Here is a 22,674-nt window from a genome sequence, read left to right as displayed (position 1 = left end):
TACGACGTCCTTTTGGATAACTAATGTTGTATATATTATTAATATCATCATATTAAGTTTATTTTTTCTTTAAATAACTCACACATATGCATAAAAATTGGTCTATGACCTTATAAATACAAATTATTTGTTATATATAGATACCCAATTTTCAGAGCAGAACACACATTTATAAATCGAATTATACACGTACGTATGCCGTTCCGAATTACTGACGAATCACGTCCCGTTGACCGAATTTTGGACCGAATCTGGATTTTACAAAACCGTATAATACTCGTACGTTTGATGTTCCGTACGTTTGCCGAATCCCGAATTGCTAATTAGGCGTCTAACTACCGAGCACCGACTAGGCAAGCGACTATTCTAGCAGCTCCATCACATTCTCTCGGGTAAAATGAAGCCCAATCAATTGAACAAGATAGCTACCTCCTTGGTACCATCAACAAGCACTCGCAAATCATGCGAAATGTCTGGTGGTGGCATAATAAAGATACTAAAACATTATGCATCTTATAAAATGAAGTGGTGGCATACATGATAAAAGGAGGTGGGTGGGCCGGGAGTTCGATCTCTCACTGGTCTAAAAAGAGGCCTGATAGCAAAGCCCATTTGAAGATTCATGATCGGCAAGACCAATCTATCGACAATGTCCACTTCTAACTTGCTTAACGGTGCTCCAAGTAAATGATATTATCTTCAGAGAGGGCTTAGACAGGAAGATTCTCTATCTCTCTATCTATTCATTTATGTATGCAAAGGATGGTCCACACATCACCCGCCTATTTTTCGTTGATGACTGTTTAGTCTTCATAAAAGTCAGAATTAGGAAAGCTAATCATTCAGCCACTATCATAGATCAGTTTAGCAAATTTTCAGACCAAGCTGTAAACTTTGAAAAATCAGCCGTCGCTTTTAGCCGCGGGGTTCCAGGGAATATCAAGAATACTATATCTAATATTTTGCAGATAAAAGGAATGACTTTACAGGAAAAATACCTTGGAGTGCCTTTTCTCTTGCAACGATATAAGTCTCAATCTTTTGCTCACTTGATTGATAATTATAAAGGTAATCTTGCTACTTGGAAAGGTAAGTTTGTAGCTCCTCCTGGTAGAACTGTTATTATTCAATATGTGCTAGGAAATATGGCCAATCATCACTTAGTTGTTTTTCCTATGCCTAAAAAAATCACTGACAAGATGGATTCTGTTCAAATAAGTTCTCTGTGGGAAAAAGAAGATATGGGGGGTGGTATTTATCCTAAAAGGTGGTTAGATGTTTCCCTTCCTAAGGCTTTAGGTGGTTTGAACATTAGAAGAACTGATATTTTAAATCTTGTTCTCCTCAGCAGACCAGCATAGAGAACGCTTAATCAACAAGACAAATTATAGGTTGAGATTTTAAGTTGCAAATATTTTAGTAATGATAATCTTCTTACTGATGTTGTGTCTCTACTGGGCTCTTGGGAATGGAGGGGAATTTTTCAAGGACTTGGTATTGTAAAAAGGCATTATGCATGGGAGATAGGCAATGGAGAAAACATAGCCATTTGGAGAAATTATCGAATTCCTAACAGAAATAAATCTCATGATTCTGGAAACTATTCAGTTAATATGAAGCATGTTAGCCACCTCATATATAGTGACTCTAAGTCATGGAAAATGGACACTCTGCATGCCCTCTTTGATGAGAATACAATGAAGGATATAACTAATATTAGGATGCCTTTCACCAGGTGTGATAAGCTTAGATGGTCCCCAACTCATAATGGTTGTTTCTCGGTGAAAACTCCTTACAGAGTAATCTTAGATGAATCCTTAGCACAACATCCTTCTATGAATGATATGAATATAGATTGGACATCCTTCTGGAAAATAAAACTCGCTCCTAGGATACAACATTTTATGTGGAAATGTTTGCACTTCTGTTTCCCCACTAAAGATAGAATTGCCAGATTTACCAAACACAAAAGTGTTGTTTTTCCTCTATGTGGTAATGGTAAGGAAAATGTTCAACACCTTTTTATTAATTGTCCTGTGTTTGTTAGTATTTGGAATATGGTGAACCCTAATTTATATCAAACTATAAAAAACTGTGATTTCAAATGGGTTTTCAATATGTCAGTTTCATAGCTTGGTATACCTAGAAAGCTAGATGCCCAAAAAGTTTTGATAATGTCCAGATTAATGTTTCTGTTATATCTAAAAACATTATTAACCATATTGAGGACTAGCATCTTTCTTTATCTAATAGTAGAAATTCGAATAGTAGTGATTCTCATGCAAGACATATCTGGATACCCCCTTTAGCAAGTGTAGAGAAAATTAATTTTGATGCTTCTTTCATTAATAATAAGCTATTTTCTGGAATTGGACTGATTTCTAGAAATTCTGCAGGAGAATGCAATGGAGTACGATGCATTCCAACAAGAGCAATATATCCTGAACAGGTTGGAGCATTAGAAGCACTCGAAGCAGTCCAATGGGATAAGGAAATAGGCCAAAGATAATACATCTAGAAGAAGATTGGAGTAATGTGGTGAAAGCAATCCAGGGACATCCTACAACATTGAAATGGAGTACCAATAATATCACAAATGATTTATTATCTATTCTTTCAGATTTTGATTTTTGGAAATGTAGTTATGCTCATAGAGATGCTAATGATTTAGCTGATTATTTGGCTAAATTTGCAATAGCTCAAGCAGATGGATTAGATTGGTATAATAACTGGCCAGCATGGATCACTACTATGATCCTAAGTGACCAAGACAATGCTCGTTCAGCTTAAATTAAATTAAATCTTCTTTCATATTAAAAAAACTCCATCAAGTTAACTTTTTTCTTTTGATATGTTAATTTGTTAATAGGAAAACTGATCGAAAACAGATATTTAAAATATACCTCAATCCAATAAATACGACCCGAAAGAAAAACAAAAAATTCAAATGGGATTCGGTCACCCAAGGAAAAGAACAGTACAAATGGACCAAGAAAACCTCATGACCTTACTTCTCTAAAACTAAAACAATGAGAATGATAGAATTTTGTGTCACGCGATGCAATCATAGCATGTTAGTGTTAGACTACGCCCAAAAGAAAGCGAGAATCTTGATGTGTTTAATCATATTTTCCAAATTTTTCTTTTTGTTGTTGAAGATCCTAGCATTCCTTTCTTTCCAAATACACCACCATATTACAACTGATAAATTGTTCCAACTGCAGTTAAGACGTCCATCACCCCTATCATGATTCCAAGTTTTTATAATCGTGGTGATATTAATATGGTAATTCCATTGGAAGCTACATACTTCGACAAAGTATCTCCAAATTCTCTTACTTCTCCAATAATTGTTAAACAGTGGCCCCTCGTTTTATATTGCTCCTCACAAAACTGCCACAACATGCCCACGTTCATACCACTTCGGTCATCATCAGTCTTGAATGACTCCAGATAATCTCATTTGGAAAATTTATGTCATTGATTTACATAAGTGAATTAACCTCATTCTTGACCATATAACTACCCGACGTGTTATTTTTATCAATCATCCATAATTTAGAATCTAAAGATCCTTCTTGGATATTTATCACATCTAGTAACGTGTTTATGGAGATAACCTTCCTTATTATATTTTGAGTATACCTCCCTCAAGATATAAACTCCATTTGATTCTATTACTCGGGATTTAATATAAACGAGCTACCACGCACCCTTTAGTTCTTTAAGCTTCAAATTCCAATGAAAATAAGTTGTATAAAACACAATCTCCAATCCAAATATCTCCTCAAGATCTAGTCTCATTCCCCGCGCCGTTCTTAAATCTCACAAGTTTGTTGAATTCTTCAATCTCACCATAAATATTGTGTCACAAGCTAACGCCCTTTAGCCCTTTAGGTTGAAGAGTTTCTTAACTGATTGAAGTTTCACCAAATTTTTCCACAATAATCTTATTCCTGAAAGCCTCCTTTTTCATGCGAAATCGCCGCCACCACTTTTTAGGAAGCACGAAATTCATAAGTTTAGACTTCCGAATTCCAATGTCACCATGTTCTTTAGTTTTCACGACCGTATTTCCACCCAATTTTGTGAACTTGTCAGAATCATCATCCTAAAATTTTTTATTTATTATTCTATCAAGTTTTCTTTTGTGATGGAGCAAAGGGCAAGAAATATTGACATTTGATATATATGTAAACTAGTCAAGACACTTTTTATAAGAGTTAACTTACCTCCTATTCCTATTGTCCTCCCGATCCAAAAAAAGAGTCTCGACGAACAAGAATCAATATTCTTTTTCCACATTTGTGTGCCACTACCTAGATTTATCACCCAATGGGAGACTAAACTAAACACTTGGAAAAATAGATCTTTATATCCTAACATGTTAGTAAAATATCATTAATATCTTTATCAACAGCAACACCAAACAAACAACTTATGGAGAAATTAATTTTCAAATCCGAGGGTAACTCAAAACAAAAAAGTAAATTATGAAGGTCATACACTTGTTCTCGCTTAGCATCAAGAAGAAAAATAGTGTCATCCACAAATTGAAGATGATTAACTTTAGTTCCCCATCGAAAATTCCAAAAATTTACCAGTATCTTATGACTTCCTCAACATATGAATCAATAATTCTCAAACACTGGTAAAAAGGAAAGGTTCTAGAGGACCTTGAAGAATACCCTTCTCGCTACAAAAAAATCATGTGACGTCCCATTCACAATAACCGAAAATTTGGAGAAAGATAAGCAATTTTGTATCCAAGCCCGCTAAACACCTCGAGAATCCATTTTATATAAAAATTCATTTAAAATGATCCAATTTACAGTACCAAAAGTCTTCTCAAAATCTAGCTTGCACACTAACCCGTTTTTTTTCTTTTTAATGGAGTCTAGAGTCTACATATTCATTCGCTATCAATACAAACAGAATGTGTGGAAGAAGGGTGGACCGACCTCCACCCTATTTCACGCCCAAAAGAGTTGGAAATTAGTTTTATTTTCAAGACTAGATCAAAAGGGAAGTCATCAAGTAAAAGGAAAAGGAATTTGATCCAAAAGAGGAAATTAGAGGAGTTTGGATCAAATAAGGAAGCTGAGGTTTTTCTTCCTAGTGAGATTTAAATCTCTCGGGAAATCTCAGACAGGGCCAAATATTCCCCATAATAGGCACACGCCTTACCTACGGCTCAAGCCTATTTCTTAGCCTCTCAAACACACTCACGTCTAGTAAATTGAGTAGGAACTATACATGTCTATCCAAAAACGTGGATAAGCTCTCTTGAGCTCTGCATGCTCAACAAAGGGACCCACAAGCAATAATATGGTCTCCACATGACATATATGACCGGCCATGGAGAGAAGGAGATCAACCGCATCTCCTCTCACACTCTCCACACAAATTCTGAGGCATCCATGCCTTTTCACACGACTCATCCTACTCATTCTTAGAAATCAGAGAATATCTCTATCTTGGCCAACTCGGCTAAAGAGAACATTTTTCTCTCTCAACACATCATCACAGAGGATGACTTAGCTTCACACAAATAGGGGGAATATCAATTAGGGTTTTGGTCTGGCGGTCTACGTCACATGTGAGAAATACCCGGCCTATTTCTCACCGCAAAAGAGATTAAAGGCGGTGGAATAATGAGATAAACCCAATCTAGTTTATCTCTATCTATTCCTGAAGAGACGTGAGAAGTGCTCCGCACGGCGACGAATCCCTATCTTCACCGACCTGAGATTAGGGATTTCAGCTATAAATAGGTCCTTTGTTTCTCCAAGCCATCACATCTTTCTCATAACCTCTCAAAGCAATTTTTCTTCAAACCCTAGAATTCTCTGATCTCTTTCTTCATTTGCTTCCCTCCCTAAGACCAGCCCTAACCGCTCTTGTGACTGAAACAACATTTGAACGGCCACTGTTCTTGGTTTAGGCGAAGACTCTTCGTGCTCAATCTCCCAAAACTCATTTTCATAAACCCTATAATCCCACTTTAGCGTCTCACTGATTTTATGCAACTTCAAGGCTGATCTAGTGGCCTTGATAAAATCAAGATGTTGGAAGAGGACTTGAAAAAGTTCAATACTAACTCGAACAAAATAACCTAAATGCTATGAGCAAGTAAAAGTCATTGTGATACACGAAGATTGAAATGAATAGATGCTCCAAGTACTAGAAAAGAGATAAAGTTGGTCAAGGCTAGTGATTCTTCACAACCAAAGGCTTCTACTGAAGTCAAAAGCGAAATACCTTCACCAACAGTTACTGTTCGAAAGAGAAAAGTCTATCAACCTCCAAAGCAGGCACACACACATCCAGGTAAGAACATTCCTTATGTTTGCTATTTTTGTGGAAATAAAGGTCATCTGCAAAGGGGATGTCTATTTCGCATAAGGACAGAGAAACTTCACAATGTTCTTGTTTGGGCATCACAAGAAGTGATCGAACCTAGATTATATGTTAAGGCTAATCCCCTTGATATTATAGGTTTTAAACGTCCATCCTTTAGGCAAAAAAATTAAGGTTATGAGAAACCTAACTTTGCCTATAAACATCATACAAAGCCTTTTCACAATCTTCATAATTATCAAAAGGATAACTTTGTAAAGACGAAGACAAGATCCGATGCTCCAAATTGGAGATAGACTAACTTGCAAAAGAAACTTCAATCCAATTCTCTTCCGAGAAATCTTGAAGAGAATAATGGAAAGAAGATTTTGATTGTATATTCTTCCTTGATACTTAGAGTTTCATATACATAACTTCGCATGTTATGTTTTCAATCTAAAATACTTGAAAGTAATGCATATAGAAATGGAAACAAGTCAAGTATTGTAGTACTAACCTCGAATAGAAGAATGATGTGTTCGTTGATGTCGATACATGTTCAGTTTCTTTAGTTTAACACGAGTTTGTCTCACCATTTGTACACTTCCTAATCTAACCTAACAATGACATACCAACATTTTGCGGGTTCAACCGAGCAATGATCTAACACCATTAGTTCTCTCTATTTATTTTCGTTTGTGAAATATTCATTCTCTTTTCTTCTCCAGTGCTTGTTGAGATCGTCTCTACTACAACGGGTAATAACAAGAAAAATGTCGGTTATCAAATCCTTCTGAAACCATGGAAACTTCATCAATTTCTCTTTATAGTTCCAACAATACTTTTCTCCAGAGGTATGCATGATTTTCTTCTTCTATTGGTGTTGGATAACTCTTTCGGACATCAATTTAATCCCTCACCCCATAATTAGTACTATCAGTTGAGGTTTCTTGCCGAGATGTTTGCTTGATTTTTGACATCTAAATTTAATTCTATGAAATTTGGGTTTATAGAAATATAAGATAATCTTATAGATAATTCTCTTGCTGTTTTGCTACCTCTGCTCAACTTATGGTCTCATTGGTGGTTAAAAACCCTTCCTTCATGTATTTTTCACCATTTTGGTGCCAACAACTTGTATTTCTATGTTTTTTTTCTCCTCATAACAGAAAAAGAAAAAAAATCAGCAAACAACCAAAAACGTACATGTGATGAAAAAATAACTACAATGATAAAACTCTACATCAATTATTTTTCCAGTGAAAAATTAGTAGAAACACTGTAGACAGGGCTTCTTAGTTTAACTTTTGGTTTGACTGCAGTCAAGGGCGAACTCAAAAATTTACTTTGGGAAGGGTTATATTCTCAAATTTATGTTAGACGGCCGAAGACTGCCGATTTTATTTTTGAAGCTTGTCTGTAAGAAAAGTTCAGCCATATAAACACTAGTGTAATGCATAATTATCTCGAGGTCAATAAAATTTTCTAGTTGAGCATCAATTATAATATTTGCCACAATTTCTAAAAGAAAACGTATTGATCAAAATCAAAACAATTGTTTGAGTTTGCAAAATATACCACTAAAAACTTTATTAATATTGTCTGACCAATGGCCGCAACAAATGAAGAAAACTAAAACTCTCATTTCTTTCTAAGTGATTATTAGCTGGTGGGTTTGGTTACAAGTGGGATAATATATTATTAAGCGGTCGGGCGAAGTTCAAAAATTCACGTAAGTACACTAAAAGGTTTTTAGCCTCAGTTAGCCGCTTGCTAGGTCCGAGCACATAGCCAAGTCTTGAAAAGATCAACAAGGTAGGCAACAATTCTCCTTTGAACGAGTTAGATTTCAAGTAGGCAACTACTCTTTTTTGAAAGTGAGCTACTAAGACTTGAAAATATAGGAGTAGATAAATTGCGAGGATGCAAAAGGTGAATCCGGGTCTAAACCAATCGTCAATCAAATGTGCTACCTGACACTTGTTCCAAACTTCCAGTCCCGCAGGTTACCAGTTATACATCATTGTGACAAACAATTGTAGGAGCACACAAGTAGTTTCAAAATGTATGCAATCTTTAAAAAACTTGCAACAATTTTATCGCATTAGAGAAAAAAATGTTGGAGATTTCGCAAAACTAGTCAGCCGATGATGATAGAATCAAAGAAAACTATTTCTGTCTCTCTCAAAATTCCTAAAGAAAAACAATTAATAAAAGATTTTGCTGATTTTTAATGTTTCTCTATAGTGTAGAGCAAGAATCTCCGGGACTACAACTCCCCCACGCACCATGAAGGTAGCTTTGACAAATACACACGTCTTCTCCTATTAAAACTCACATATTTATTTCTATAAGTTATTTTATTATAAAAACAGAAAAAAAGATTCGCCCATGAGATTTGACGCCAAAGACTTGCCCACATTATAGGTCTTTAGAAAAAGTAAATAACAACCGGGTAGGTAACTTTTAGACATTAAAATTCACAGAGAAATTGGGTGAACCAGAGAGCAGAGAAAATTGAATGCAAACATATTTTTGGAATTGAAGTTGGTGTAGTTAATGAAAGCACAGTTGATGCAGAATTACAGAACCAACAGGATTCAGGGTTCACATTAAATTCAGTTTCAGTACTCTCAGAGAGATAGAGAGAGTGAAAAGAGGGAGTGAGATAAAAGGTTGGTTGCAACTGTATTTCACTGTTTAGTTGGTTTTACCTTGTTCAGAATTATATACTACTACTATATCCATCTTCTTCATAAAGTTATTGTTTCCCACTTCCTTCAACACTCTTCCAGAAATCTTCCGTGGGGATTTTGGATCTGGGGTGTTCTTAATTTTTGATTTCTGTTTCTGGGTTTCCTTTGTTTTTTTGTTTTTCAATTGGTGGGGTTACAGTCACACTTTTCGATTTAATTTAGGGTTTCAGTTGGTCAAAATTGAGATTTTTATGGATGGTTGTTGAATTTTAGTTGCAGGTTTAGTGGGTTGTTGTTGCAAGGTATCTAGAATTCAAGGGTTTCTTTTTCTCTCTGATTAAAAAGTGTAAAGAGAAGAAGAATCTCTTGGTAGTTTAATTGGTTTGAATATCTTTTTGTTGGTTTAAAGTAAAGTCTTCCTCTGAATATCTCAAGTTTTCCCACTCCAAATTTTGATTTTTGATTAAAGCACATTCCTTCTGCTGTGCATTGTTTTGGGACCATTGAGGGGTTTGAATGATTTTCAAACAAGTGAGTGATTTTTCATTTGCATTTTCATTACTATCTTTGAAGTTTTGAGGAGGCAGAAGAAGATGCATCCATGCATTTTTCAATATGGAAGAAAATATCTCACTGTGCTGCAAAAATACTAGACAATAAGAAGAAAACCAAGAAGAATAAGAAATCTCAAATTAATAGAGATGGAGAGAACAAGCTTAGGGAAGCATTGGAAGAAGCTTCAGAAGATGGGTCTCTTGTTAAGTCAAAAGTCATTGTGGATCAAGAATCAGCCTCTAACCAAGCTGGGAATAACAACATAGTAAGATCAAGATCATTTGCTAGACTTGAAACTCAAAATGAATTTCTTAGAGCTACATCTCTTGCGGCTGAACGAACATTCGAGACCGGGGACTCATTACCTAATCTTCATGAATGTTTCTCAAAGTTTCTCACAATGTACCCAAAGTTTCAATCTTCTGAGAAAATTGATCAGTTGAGGTCTGATGAGTATGGGCATCTTTCAGAATCTGGTTATAAGGTATGTCTTGATTACTGTGGATTTGGGTTGTTTTCATATCTTCAAAGTCTTCAATATTGGGATTCGAGTTCATTTAGTCTATCTGAGATAACTGCAAATTTGGGTAATCATGCTTTATATGGTGGTGCTGAAAGTGGCACTTGTGAGTATGATATAAAATCTAGGATCATGGATTACTTGAACATACCTGAAAGTGAATATGGCCTTGTTTTTACTGTTAGTAGAGGTTCTGCTTTTAAATTGTTAGCCGAATCATATCCATTTCAAACAAACAAGAAACTGTTAACCATGTTTGATTATGAGAGCCAGTCTGTCAATTGGATGGCTCAGAGTGCTAAAGAGAAGGGTGCAAAAGTTTACAGTGCTTGGTTTAATTGGCCAACCATGAAACCATGTGCCCAAGAGCTACGGAAGCGAATGTCCAACAAGAAGAGGAGGAAAAAGGATTCTGCAACTGGTCTTTTTGTGTTCCCTGTTCAGTCCAGAGTTACTGGGGCCAAGTATTCTTATCAGTGGATGGCATTGGCACAGCAGAACAATTGGCATGTTTTACTGGATGCTGGGTCTTTAGGTCCCAAGGATATGGACTCGCTTGGGTTGTCATTGTTTCGGCCAGATTTTATCATCACTTCATTTTACCGAGTATTTGGATCTGATCCAACTGGATTTGGTTGCCTTCTTATAAAGAAATCTGTGATGGCAAGTTTGCGGAACCAAAGTGGAAGTGCTGGTTCTGGAATGGTAAGAATTGTCCCAGTCTTCCCGCAGTATTTGAGCGACTCCATCGATGGCTTGGATGGTTTGAGAGGAAGGGAGGATGATGGAATCACTGCTGATGAAGAAATGATGCCAGAAACCCACAAAGGGTCGCAGTTGCCTGCTTTTTCTGGTGTGTTTACTTCTGGTCAGGTAAGTGATGTCTTTGAAGCTGAGATGGAACACGACGACAGTTCTGACAGAGATGGGGCAAGCACAATATTTGAAGAAACTGAGAGTATTTCAATAGGTGATATGATGAGGAGTCCAGCTTTCAGCGAAGATGGGTCTTCAGACAACTCTTTGTGGATTGATTTGGGTCATAGTCCTTTTGGATCTGATCATTCCGAGACTTTGGGCAAATCAAAACTGGATTCTCCATTACCTCCTCCATGGTTTAGCAGCAGGAAACACCATAACCGAATCTCTCCCAAACCTATCTATGACGACAACCGGCTAAACCTTGGAGCACATGAAGACGGAGTCCTCTCTTTTGATGCGGCTGTTTTATCTGTCTCACAGGAACTGGACCATCTCAAGGAAATTCCTGAGGAGGAACTATATGCAGAAACAGATTCAGTTTTTAAAAAGAACATAAAGGATGCAAATTTTGAGCACTTCAGTGAGATTCAGGAAGAACCCACAATCAGAGAGTCAACATCTGGGTCCAAGTCCAATACTGCTCTAAATCAAGTAGGCAATAATGGAAAGGGGTCAATCTCTGAGATATGCCAAGAAAAAGAAAGTGCAATAAAAAGAGAAACAGAAGGTGAATTTAGGCTTTTGGGAAGGAGAGATAACAAATTTGCTGGTGGGGGTAGATTCTTCGGCGTGGAGGATAATGAACGTGCTATAAGCTTCGGCCAGAGGGTGTCTTTTAGAGTGGATGAAAACCAGAAAGAACGTCTGAGCAATACTTTGGAGTCAGGAGAAGTTTCTGGGATCTTTGATGATGATTCAGTAATTGACGAAGAAGAATATGAGGATGAGCAAGAATGGGGCAGGAGAGAGCCTGAAATAATATGTCGGCATCTTGATCATGTTGATATGCTGGGCCTCAATAAAACATCTCTCAGATTGCGTTATTTGATCAATTGGCTTGTTACTTCGTTGCTGCAGTTGAGGTTTCCCGGTTCAGATGAGAACATGGGCACTCCTCTTGTCCAGATATATGGCCCTAAGATCAAATACGAAAGGGGTGCAGCTGTAGCATTCAATGTGACAGATGGTAGTGGTGCACTGGTTCACCCTGAAAGTGTTCAAAGACTGGGCGAGCAAAATAACATCTCTCTAGGTATTGGTTTTCTTAGTCATATTCAGGTCGACGATCCAAAACAACGCGCAAATGGGGGACATGGGAAGGAAAAGGCATTTGCTCGGGTTGAAGTGGTGACAGCATCTCTCAGCTTTCTCACAAATTTTGAAGATGTGTATAAGATGTGGGCTTTCACTGCGAAGTTTCTTAATCCAAATTTCATTGAATGTGAAGAACTATCCAGTGTTCCAGAAGGTTCAGAAACATAATATTTTTGAGGTCGGTAGTATGTGCATTTTGTTTCTACGGTTAGGAAGTTTGTTATTATTTTTCTTCTTGTGCAGTTTGTTCCATTTCTGCTTATTCCACGAGAGAATTATAATGTCAGTTGGCTAATTTGTTCATTTTTATTTAATTTTTTCCTCGCTCCTTTCGAATGCAATTTTCCTCATTTCCTTCTATTCTTTGTCCTGTCTTCTCCTTTGATATGTTCAGGTGACGTTACTGATTGTATATTTCATGTGATTGAGAAATTTAGTTGCTATGTCATCTGAGCAATTTGTAGAACTTCTGTTTGAACTATGATTGCTCCTGCTGCAGCTGACTAGGTATATGCTCTGGCTAGTTAGCAAAATTATGACCATTATCTTAATGTATATTCTGACCTTAAGAATGTATTAGTATAATGTGATTGGTAACGGAATGCAGTTCTCTTGAGAAAGGAAATGAACTTTATTACTTATGGAAAACAGATTATTCTTCTCAGCAAGAACTTCTGTTGCAATGTTGTTGGGTATATAAGGGCTATGGATCCATGGTCCATGGATGTCAATGAAAAATACCTGGGCATTAAAATTCTTCAACCAGCTCACATGTGCAGTACCTATATCGAGAAGATGGAGACTAAACTAGCTGGGTGGAAGTTACATTCTCTGTCTCGCGTGGGAAGAATGCAGTTGATAAGATCGGTTCTGGCTCTCATCCCTGTCTACTTCATGGCGACATCAATGATTCCTATGCAGGTCGAGATTTGATCAATAATCTGAAATTTTTGGTGGGGGCACAACTCCTGGTGTACACTTTATAAAATGGGATTGGTATCTAAAGAACAAAGACAAGGGCGGATTTGATGTACAGTCACTAGAACAACTTAACAAGGCTATGGCTGCAACGTTAGTTTGGCGGCTCAGCAATGGCAGATATACTCCATGGGTTCAGGTGTTAATGCGAAGTACCTTCGTCATGCTCCTCAGAGGAAGCTAATGACGCAGCTGCTTAATCAAGCCTATGGAAGGCCACACTGTCCATTAGGAATGTGTCAAGGAGAGGATGTTTCTGGTCCATGGGCGACGGAAAAGAAGTTAACAGTTGGCGAGACCCGTGGATACCTGCTATCAGTTCTCGTAGGCCTGCTATCAGCTGCTTAATCAAGCCTAAGGATGTTTTTGATCAGACAATCTGCACCAATACCAAGTGTCATCAGGTTGACGGGCTAATGTGTTGGAGCAGTGGTGAGTTGGAACTTAGCTCTCAAAACTCTATTTTGAGTTGGCAGTGATACTCAATTTGATGCCAGTCAGTCCATACACATCCCCAAGCAGGGAGCAAGAGACAAACTAGTGTGGAAGTACACGCCTACTGGAAAATTCAGCTCGAAATCCTTTCAGAAATAACTGGAGGATCGTGGTCAGTCTGCTTCTAGCTCCAGTAATCCTTTCCCATGGAAAAGCTTTGGCAGGTTGAAAGCTGGCTTTGAAAAACAGGTACGAGGCCTTATGTTACGGTGCAATCATTTTATGGGGAGTCTGGAAAAGTTGAAACTTGAACATTTTGAGAATAAAAATCCAATGGCGCAGGAAGTTATTAGTGAGTCACTCTCATTGTTCAAGGAGTAGTTTAAACATGAAGAAGATGAGCAAGTTATTCCTTCAACAACTACCCTACTGCTGCCTAGTGGAACCCTCCGGAAGTTGACATTGTAAAGATAAATTGGTGCAGTTCAGGATTACAAGGCCTCCGCTGCTGTGATAGCCAATTTTCAGGCTGCAAATCCAGTTTGTTCCACTTATAGCTGAGACACAAGGTGTGTGATCTTAGCGTTCAAGTTAACCCAGAGAAGGTAGCTCGACAAGATCATTATTGAATATAACTGTGGTCAACTAATTCAAATCCTTGGTCAGCCAGTTCTCTCTTTGTTTTTCTGTTTAGTTTGCTAAATCTTGTATTGCTTGGTATCATAAAAAAAAATTACATGAGGATTTATTTGCAAAGCCGTCAAATACGTAACCTGTATCTCTGGAAACATTGTAAGAAGAAATTTCACAACAGAAGTTGACTATTTAGATTGTTACTAATTTTCTCTCATTTGTTCTTTGCATCTTGTCCTCCGAACCGCCTCTGTCTTCGTTGGAATGAATGCAGTGCCTTGGCGAATTCTTTCTCTCCAAAATCAGGCCAGAGTGATTCATCAAAGTAAAATTCAGTGTAAGCTAACTCCCATATCAGGAAATTACTTATCCTAAGTTCACCACTAGTCCGGATAAGTAAATCAGGGTAAGGAAATTCAGTACATTTTGTTTGTAATTCCTGACATATTACGGTTTCGTCTACGTCTTCTGGTTTGATTAAACCATCTTTTACTTTGTGAGAAATGCTTTGACATGCTTGCACAATGTCGTTCCTTCCACCATAGTTAATTGCCAATATCAGATGAAGTCTTGGGTTGTTTTTGGTTGCTTCTGTTATCTTTGTTACCCATTTTTGTACTGACTCAGGGAGTTTTCTTGAATCCCCGATAACGGAAACTCTAACGCCATGCCTGTTACAAAGGAATTTCTAACATTAACATATGGGTACTTAAAAGTGCATTTCTTTTCCAGAACATAAACTACCTCATGAAATTCTCTTGCTCTTCCCTAAGCGTTCTTTCCATCAACTTCATTAAGAAGTCGACCTCCATCTGGAAACAACAATCCAGTCAATTAGGAAGCGAGAAATCGAGTGTGCATAAGAGAAATCAGCTAGAGAGGGAAAGAGATGACTGACTCGAGGCCGAACCCAATTTTCAGAAGAGAAAGCATACACCGTCAAGACCTTAATGCCCCATTTGCAACATAATGGAACAAGTTTCATAAGACTCCGAGCTCCAGCGGTGTGGCCTGCCATAGATGGCAATCCTTTATTTTTCGCCCATCTCCGGTTGCCATCCATGATAATTGCAACATGTTTTGGAACAAGTTCACGGCTTAGACCACTCGGCAATCCGCTGTCGTCCAATGATTTTCCAGTTCCCTTTTTGGGCTGTTTTGTTGCAGAATGAGTTGATGATTTGCAAAGAAAAAAAATCGAAGATTTGCGGAACACCTCTGCAATGAGTACTACTAGTACCACTACCAGTGCTCCCAGAAGAAGAATATCGATCATTTAGAAACTTCAATGTAAGAACTAGTGCTTATAATCACAGCTTATTTTTTCTTTTGCCTGTTTTGGTGGTACATTTATAGGCCATTTTTGAGCAGACAAGTCTTTGTAGCTAGCTTTACTTTACACGTATTCGGTACCAAATGGCACCACCAAGAGCTACTATTCAAGTCTCACGGTTTAAAAATGTATTATTGCTTATTTAAACTAAAAGGGCTAGTATTTTCATTTTGTGAAGAGCAGACCTCCACGCATCGGTGGTGGGCAGGCCACTTGTGTTACTCTATTATAAAAAACGAGTTTCAATATCACGCTTCATTACATATATTCAGAAATGATACATGTACCGAAGCAGTGCACCGTGATGTGCACTGTGATCAGATCCAAGGGCCATTAGGGCAGCTCCGGGGAGATTTGCAGGGGATGGGGTTAAAGGTGGAGTCCACCACTTCTTTTTTCTCTCACACCAAACATCACGGTGCATTGCTGCGCTACACCAAACATTTCTGTTACATATTTCAGACTATGTCGGCACAAATCTACTGTTTGCAACGAGGGCCATGCATTTTATTAGAAGGGAAGATGGCCACTAGGCACTAAGTTATTCTAAGTAAAAGCATAAATATTTTATCCTTTTTGTTTGGGTCCTCCTTGATTTTACACAAAATCTGTACTTGATTCTCCATTTGGTATCATAATGTATTTCTATTTTTAGTACAATCCCTTTTGAAAAAAAAACAAGAACAATCCCAGAAAGAAGCGGAGATTAGTTTTCGATTAAGAATGGAACATTTGCAGAGTCCGATTTTGCACCCATCCGTCCTCTAACGATCAAATGTCTAATTTGCACAGCAGCACCAGAACTGATAGTAAATAGAGGCATGCAGTGGTGAAATGAAAACCAGAAGGGGCTTAATTGTTTCCCCATTAGGAATGTCACAGAGAAGTGCAAGAATCCTAAAGGTCACCATCATTTTTGCAGAGACCAGACACAGACGCGCAGAGGGTACACATATTGGATTGCATTTAGACAAACAGACTAAAAAACAGAAAATGATAGACCCTCTAATTTCACTTTCTCTAACGGGCTAACCAATTAGTTCTTAAGCTTGCAAATGAAACTGTCATGTAGATTGGTTCCAAATTCCTGTCTTCTTCTAATTTCTTTTAATCTTGCCCTCCGTATCGTCTGTGTCTTCCTTGAAATGAGAGCAACGCCTTGACAAATTCTTTCTCGCCAAAATCAGGCCACATACATTCCTCAAAATAAAGTTCAGTGTATGCTAATTGCCACATTAAGAAATTACTAATCCGCTGCTCACCGCTAGTCCTGATGAGTAAATCGGGGTAAGGGAATTCAGTACAATTTGTTTCAAGTTGTTGGCTAAATATGGTTTCATCGATGTCTTCTACTCTGATCAAGTTATCCATTACTCTGCGACAAATACTTTGACATGCTTGTACAATGTCCTCTCTTCCGCTGTGGTTGATTGCCAGGATAAAATGAAGTCTTGAGTTGTTCTTAGTAGCTTCTACTGTCTTTGTTATCCATAATGAAATCTGTAACTTCGAAGGATCCCCTATTAAAGATACTTGAATCCCTTTTCTGTTGCAAATCAGTGCAAGATAAGTATTAGACAACAATCTGTATGCACTCATGAAATACAATTGCACAGTATGATCGTTGTGCCTAAAGATCATGCAAATTTGGATTTTGGTCCTAGAGCAGTTACCTCATGAACAACTCCAGCCCTTCCTCGAAAATTCCTTTTTGATAAACTTCCATTATGACTGGAAAGAAAGAAATAATCAATGAATCAGAAAGTGTAATTGCTAAAACAGTGCACGAATGAAATAGAAGAATCTAGTTAGAGAGATGACTGACACGAGGTCGAACCCAATTCTCAGTAGAGAATAGAAATACGTTCAGAACCTCAATACCCCAGTTGCAACATAAGTCAGCAAGTTGCAGAAGACTTTGCATTCCAGCACCATGGCCTAATATAGATGGCATTCCTTTCTTTATTGCACACCTCCGGCTTCCATCAGCAATAACTGCCACATGTTTTGGCAAAAGCTCGTGCCTTAGGCCGGCCGGCAATTCCCCCTCTGACAAAGCTTTTGCACCGCTAACAGCAGCTTGTCCAGTATCCGCTTCAAACTGCTCAAAAGGGGACGACTTTTGAAACCTTTTTTCCGCTATCATTACCACCACCACCACTCCTACCATTAGTAGGTAAATCATTATAAGAATTTATGGTAGCGGTTGAGTATCAAAAAACAAAAAAAAAGTCCTGGTTTGATTAACTGAAGTATGAATTGCCGGTGCAACACCGTTACTAGATCCATTTTAAGATGACCGGGTACTGATTTTAAATAGCCCCGCCATTCCTGTAAGTGTTGTTGTACAAGTCCAAAATTCCTCTCACATTATTTTAGCTCTCATTTTTGTATAACAACTTCCCACCATATCCTCCTGAAAAAAGAGAGCATCTTTCCTGCATGTACTTGCGACGTTGAGCCGGGCATTCATTTCAGTACTTAAGTTTATTCAGCAGGTGTATGTTTGATTGCCATTAGTGGGGGCATGAAGCTAAAGTAATACACCAAAAATAAGGCTACTCCAAAATACATGGCTATTGCAAAGATTAAAACTAGACATGTAGGCTTTGGTCATTGGCTCTGAAAAACAGTATAGTAAAGCCACTCTCCAGTCTCCATCAATGTTATACTCCTTTAACTACAAGCAGAGTGTAATTATGTAACTAGTAAATATTCTGAATTTGTAAAGGAATCTGACAGGTCAAATAAGCTGTTACAAACAGTTGTTACTCGAACGGAGGAATAGTTGCAAAAGTTATGTCTATCACTGCCAGCAAACCATAACTGAAAAATCTTGACCCGCAGTCGAAGCCGAAGATTTTCCACGACAGAACAAATCAATGAGAGCACAGTACAAAATAGAACAGAAAGAACCTAAAACTTAATACATTTAATTGCTCAAATGAGTAGTTTATCACTTGATCCCTTTGTGGGTAATCAACTAGCTAGAACATTCTGGGTATCGTCTCCCAAATCCCCTCTGGTATCTCTAACTAGAGTATTCTGGACATCGTCTCCTAAATCCCCTTTGGAATCTCCTCCAAATCGTCTGTCTTTTCTGAAATGAATGCAATGCCATTGCAAATTCTTTCTCACCAAAATCAGGCCAAAGAGATTCATCAAAGTAAAGTTCGGTATAAGCTAATTGCCACATTAAAAAATTACTCATCCTAAGTTCACCACTAGTCCGAATAAGTAAATCAGGGTACGGGATCTCCATACAATTGGTTTGCAGTTCTTGATTGGTCAAGGGTTCGTCGATGTTTTCTGGTTTGATTAAACCATCTTTTACTTTGTGAGAAACGCTTTGACATGCTTGCACAATGTCATTCCTCCCACTATAGTCAACTGCCATTATCAGATGAAACCTTGAGTTGTTCTTGGTGGTTTCCGTTGTCTTCATTATCAACCTTCGTAACGAGTTTGGGAGTTTTCTGGAATCTCCTATTACAGATAGTCGAACCGAATTCCTGTTACAAATAAGCATTTAGTAATTACTGTTTAGAAAAGAACCGAATTAAGCTAAATAACGAGATCAATGTCAGCTAAGGAGTCGGTTTATAACTTGGACAAACATCCACATGACCAAGCAGACATTCTCACCTGACACAGCCAAGAGTTTTGTCTCTGCCAATGTTTACTTATTGTTTATATAAAATTGCAGTATAGCGGTGTTTATTAAGGGATCACAAGAAATATCAGCGACCGTATGGGACATCATACAAGTACAGATGCTGTAAATAGCCAAAGACACTGATCCAAAACTACTACGAGTTACCTCATGAAATTGTCCAGCTCTTCCTGTAAAATTCTTTCAAACAAATTCATTAAGAAGTCAACCTCCATCTGAAAACACAAATAAAACTGATCAGGAAACAAGAAATCCAAAGAGAAAGAGCGAGATATCTAGTGGAGTAGAAGTAACATACTTGAGGTCGAATCCAGTTCTCTGAAGAGAATGCAAATACTGTCAAGACCTTAATACCCCAATTACCACATATTGGAACAAGATCTATAAGAGCCTGGATTCCAGCACGGTGACCATACATAGGTGGCATTCCCTTTTTTTTCGCCCACCTTCGGTTGCCATCCATGATTACTGCCACGTGTTTCGGAATAAGTTGGCAACTTAGACCAGGCGGAGGTTCATCCTTTGATGAAATTTTTGCATCAGAACTAGAAGGAACTTTTCCAATGTTTTCCTGGTATAGTCTTTCAACCATAACCCTCTCTTCATTTTTTGCAAATTGAGATGATGAGTTAAAAAAAAAGCAAAGCAGAAGATTTGCGAAACTTTTCTGCTACTATAATTACTACCATTACCACTGCTACTACAAGGTAAATATTAATCATTGAGAAATTCAATGGAAGAACTGGTGATAACTTGGAATTGTAAATGCATGGAGAATTCCTGGTTTCGAGCACTCAATCTATATAAAAGCTTTTGACACAGTGCAGAGGGACTAGTAAATTAATTGCCAATGCAACACTGTTAGTCACCAACGTCAGTGTAGTTAGTTGTTGAATCATGCCTACTTTTAGATTTACCATGTTAGTGAAACAAATAAATTATATAATTATTCCCACGATACTCTTGTTCTAAATGTCAGTTTTTGAATGTTTTCTGTCTTAATCTCATCTCCCGTTGAAAGCACATGTTTTTCTTTCCTAATACAACAGAAGCAAGTAATTTACAATTCTGGTGTATCGTATTTATGCAAGCAGACATACATTAGTTGCTTGCTGGTCCAACTGTACAATCTAGTACTTTTTTAGTTGGACCAAGTAAATCATTTGAATCATACCATTAGTTCATAAAGTAAATCTCCCCAATAGAACTAGAAATAATAGCAATCACCCAAATGCTCTTTGTTTTTGCTTGCAAGACTACCACTGTTATAAAAACGGTGTTAACTGTTGGCTATAGATATGAGTGCTTATAAAAGAATGTACCAAATACAAATAGCAGGCTTTAATAGCGGAATTATAGTGAAATTGAAGTAGCATCATGTTAACAAAAATATTTACCAAGTAGTGTTGGACAAACACTAATATACAAGTTCAACTAGATTGTCCTAACACACATCTCTACTTAGTATTTTTACTATGTGTACTGAGTGTAAATATATGTAGCATGCGAACTTTTATGAATTTCTACCCCCATATCGTCTCTGCCTCTGCTGAAACGAGTGGAGAGCCTCTAAAAACTCGCTTTCACCAAAATCAGGCCAGAGTGATTCTACAAAAAGCAATTCAGTGTATGCTAATTGCCATAACATGAAGTTACTAATCCTAAGTTCGCCGCTAGTACGAATAAGTAAATCAGGGTAAGGGTACTTTGTACAGCTTGTTTCCAGTTCCTGATTGATTAGGGTTTCGTCAATGTCTTCTAGTTCGATCTTACCATCCTTTACTTTCTGAGAAATACTTTGACATGCTTGAACTAAGTCATACCTCCCACTGTAGCTAACTGCAACAATCAGTTGAAGTCTTGTGTTGTTCTTGGTGGTTTCTGTCGCCTTAGCTATCAATTTCCGCAGAGAAATTGGAAGTTTTGACGAGTCACCTATTACAGATACTTGGATGTTTTTCCTGTGGCAAACCAAATGAAATTTTGTTCAGTATAACTGGCACATGATTACTTGAGATGGAGACAAACTAAAACAAGGGTTCTCCTGCCGAAATGACAAATTACGTATAAGCAAACAAACCAAGACATGTCAAGCAATGTTACAAATGTTGCATTTGCATGCACACAAAAGGAAACAAAACTCATACAACTCTCTATTAGTCGAGAAAACGAAGCTCAACTAAAAACAGATTCAACTTTCCACCAAATCCCAAGTTTAAATCCGGAACCAACCCCCCGTTAGTATTAACTAAATCATGATTCTAGACAGCAATTATTACCTCATAAAATTCTCCAATTCATCTTCTAACCCTCTTTCAAATAATCTCATTAGAAATCCAACCTCCATCTGGAACACGAATCGAATTCATTAAGATAAAAACAATAAAAATCTCAGAGTAATTTTCTAGAACAGTTTATGTTCATGTGTAGATTCAAAACACTAACCTGAGGCCGAACCCAATTGTCAGTAGAGAAAGCAAATACAGTCAAAACCCTAATTCCCAATTTACAACATGAGTCAACAATCTCTCTGAGACTACGAAGTCCAGCTTCATGACCTGAAGTTGGAGGTAAACCTCTTTGTCTTGCCCATCTTGCATTTCCATCCATGATTACTGCTACATGTTTTGGAATCGATTCTAATTTCAGCCCAGTCCTTAAACCCCATTCCTCTGTTTGAACTTTTGCATCTGTTATCCTTTCATTACCTTCATTAACTTCTTCAATCAGAGCTTTAGTTGCAGAAGAAGTAATAACAAGAGATGATTTGGGAATAGACAAAGAAGAAGGTAAAATTTGTGATGAATGTTTTCTGCTACTACTAAAAGATTGACTATTGAGAATCGATGGAACTTGTTTGAATGATATGGAAGGAGATAATCTGGTTTTCATGGAAGGAAGAGGAAGCTGCAGGGAAAACATAGCAGACATTCAGGGTTCTACTGATTTGGGGTTTGAGGGGTTTTGGGTTTTTGAGTAACCTCTCCAAAACTAACTGTCGGAGAGAGTTAAATCCCCCCACCAACTTAACTAGGGAGCAGTAAGGACTATGGAAATGGGTGGTACTTCTTCTTTTTTTTATAAGAAAAAGGGGGATAAACTCCTAAGCCGCTTACATGTTGTGGGAACTGAAGCTGGCCAGCAGACTTTCAGTTTGATTCCTGTTCAAAATATTGTTTTCCAATACTGGATTAAAAGTTACAAAGCCATTGTTCTGATTTCCTACTTGGCTTGTATTAAAGTTATCTGAAATTAATAGAAGAAGATCATGAATAGAAGAATTGTCCCAACTTCTATTAGCGATTGATTTCGTACTCAATAAAGCTAGGTTAACTGCCAGATTGTTTTCCCTTTCACTGATGGTGCTCCAAGTGCTTACTTCAAAAACTTCCTCCCCTTCATGGTTCAGTGTGAATCTCCCTCCTATCTTCTCTGC

The 22,674-nt window shown here is 37.7% G+C and overlaps 6 protein-coding genes across 6 annotated transcripts; 1 reads left to right on the top strand and 5 right to left on the bottom strand.

Moving 5' to 3' along the window:
* The first annotated feature begins 8,802 nt into the window (after positions 1-8,802).
* Positions 8,803-12,629, top strand: LOC113338404. Its single transcript, XM_026583841.1, has one exon. The coding sequence runs from the start codon at positions 9,637-9,639 to the stop codon at positions 12,352-12,354; it is 2,718 nt and encodes a 905-aa protein (XP_026439626.1). The 5' UTR covers positions 8,803-9,636; the 3' UTR covers positions 12,355-12,629.
* Positions 12,630-14,446: 1,817 nt separating this feature from the next.
* On the bottom strand, positions 14,447-15,508 carry LOC113338443 (dehydrodolichyl diphosphate synthase 2-like). Its single transcript, XM_026583868.1, has 3 exons — positions 15,131-15,508; positions 14,977-15,044; positions 14,447-14,903 (listed from the first exon to the last, which is right to left on the bottom strand). The coding sequence occupies exons 1-3, from the start codon at positions 15,506-15,508 to the stop codon at positions 14,447-14,449; spliced, it is 903 nt and encodes a 300-aa protein (XP_026439653.1).
* Positions 15,509-16,415: 907 nt separating this feature from the next.
* LOC113338334 (dehydrodolichyl diphosphate synthase 2-like) lies at positions 16,416-17,444 on the bottom strand. The gene is made up of 3 exons (XM_026583775.1): positions 17,391-17,444; positions 17,239-17,296; positions 16,416-17,111 (listed from the first exon to the last, which is right to left on the bottom strand). The coding sequence occupies exons 2-3, from the start codon at positions 17,289-17,291 to the stop codon at positions 16,673-16,675; spliced, it is 492 nt and encodes a 163-aa protein (XP_026439560.1). The 5' UTR covers positions 17,292-17,296; positions 17,391-17,444; the 3' UTR covers positions 16,416-16,672.
* Positions 17,370-17,735, bottom strand: LOC113338442 (dehydrodolichyl diphosphate synthase 2-like). Its single transcript, XM_026583867.1, has one exon. The coding sequence runs from the start codon at positions 17,733-17,735 to the stop codon at positions 17,370-17,372; it is 366 nt and encodes a 121-aa protein (XP_026439652.1).
* Positions 17,736-18,345: 610 nt separating this feature from the next.
* Positions 18,346-20,399, bottom strand: LOC113338324 (dehydrodolichyl diphosphate synthase 2-like). Its single transcript, XM_026583766.1, has 3 exons — positions 19,537-20,399; positions 19,386-19,453; positions 18,346-19,077 (listed from the first exon to the last, which is right to left on the bottom strand). Exons 1-3 carry the CDS (start codon positions 19,828-19,830, stop codon positions 18,597-18,599), a joined length of 843 nt encoding a protein of 280 aa, XP_026439551.1. The 5' UTR covers positions 19,831-20,399; the 3' UTR covers positions 18,346-18,596.
* A 184-nt stretch (positions 20,400-20,583) lies between these two features.
* On the bottom strand, positions 20,584-22,251 carry LOC113338323 (dehydrodolichyl diphosphate synthase 2-like). The gene is made up of 3 exons (XM_026583765.1): positions 21,684-22,251; positions 21,518-21,585; positions 20,584-21,199 (listed from the first exon to the last, which is right to left on the bottom strand). Exons 1-3 carry the CDS (start codon positions 22,167-22,169, stop codon positions 20,752-20,754), a joined length of 1,002 nt encoding a protein of 333 aa, XP_026439550.1. The 5' UTR covers positions 22,170-22,251; the 3' UTR covers positions 20,584-20,751.
* Positions 22,252-22,674: the final 423 nt, after the last annotated feature.

Source organism: Papaver somniferum, unplaced genomic scaffold, assembly GCF_003573695.1.
Source record: "Papaver somniferum cultivar HN1 unplaced genomic scaffold, ASM357369v1 unplaced-scaffold_19, whole genome shotgun sequence".
In the NCBI taxonomy this organism is placed as follows: Eukaryota; Viridiplantae; Streptophyta; class Magnoliopsida; order Ranunculales; family Papaveraceae; genus Papaver; species Papaver somniferum.
This window is presented reverse-complemented; position numbering and strand designations above follow the sequence as displayed.

Excerpts from the sequence above, each read along its gene's own strand:
- LOC113338442 (XM_026583867.1), bottom strand. The coding sequence starts at position 17,735 with ATGGTAGGAGTGGTGGTGGTGGTAATGATAGCGGAAAAAAGGTTTCAA.
- LOC113338443 (XM_026583868.1), bottom strand. The coding sequence starts at position 15,508 with ATGATCGATATTCTTCTTCTGGGAGCACTGGTAGTGGTACTAGTAGTA. Across the intron at positions 15,045-15,130 it reads AAAATTGGGTTCGGCCTCGA|ATGGAGGTCGACTTCTTAAT; the intron begins GTCAGTCATCTC and ends TGTTGTTTCCAG. Across the intron at positions 14,904-14,976 it reads GAGCAAGAGAATTTCATGAG|GCATGGCGTTAGAGTTTCCG; the intron begins GTAGTTTATGTT and ends CCTTTGTAACAG.
- LOC113338324 (XM_026583766.1), bottom strand. The coding sequence starts at position 19,830 with ATGGTTGAAAGACTATACCAGGAAAACATTGGAAAAGTTCCTTCTAGT. Across the intron at positions 19,454-19,536 it reads AGAACTGGATTCGACCTCAA|ATGGAGGTTGACTTCTTAAT; the intron begins GTATGTTACTTC and ends TTGTGTTTTCAG. Across the intron at positions 19,078-19,385 it reads GAGCTGGACAATTTCATGAG|GAATTCGGTTCGACTATCTG; the intron begins GTAACTCGTAGT and ends TATTTGTAACAG.
- LOC113338323 (XM_026583765.1), bottom strand. The coding sequence starts at position 22,169 with ATGTCTGCTATGTTTTCCCTGCAGCTTCCTCTTCCTTCCATGAAAACC. Across the intron at positions 21,586-21,683 it reads ACAATTGGGTTCGGCCTCAG|ATGGAGGTTGGATTTCTAAT; the intron begins GTTAGTGTTTTG and ends TTCGTGTTCCAG. Across the intron at positions 21,200-21,517 it reads GAATTGGAGAATTTTATGAG|GAAAAACATCCAAGTATCTG; the intron begins GTAATAATTGCT and ends GGTTTGCCACAG.
- LOC113338334 (XM_026583775.1), bottom strand. The coding sequence starts at position 17,291 with ATGGAAGTTTATCAAAAAGGAATTTTCGAGGAAGGGCTGGAGTTGTTC. Across the intron at positions 17,112-17,238 it reads GGGCTGGAGTTGTTCATGAG|AAAAGGGATTCAAGTATCTT; the intron begins GTAACTGCTCTA and ends GATTTGCAACAG.
- LOC113338404 (XM_026583841.1), top strand. The coding sequence starts at position 9,637 with ATGCATTTTTCAATATGGAAGAAAATATCTCACTGTGCTGCAAAAATA.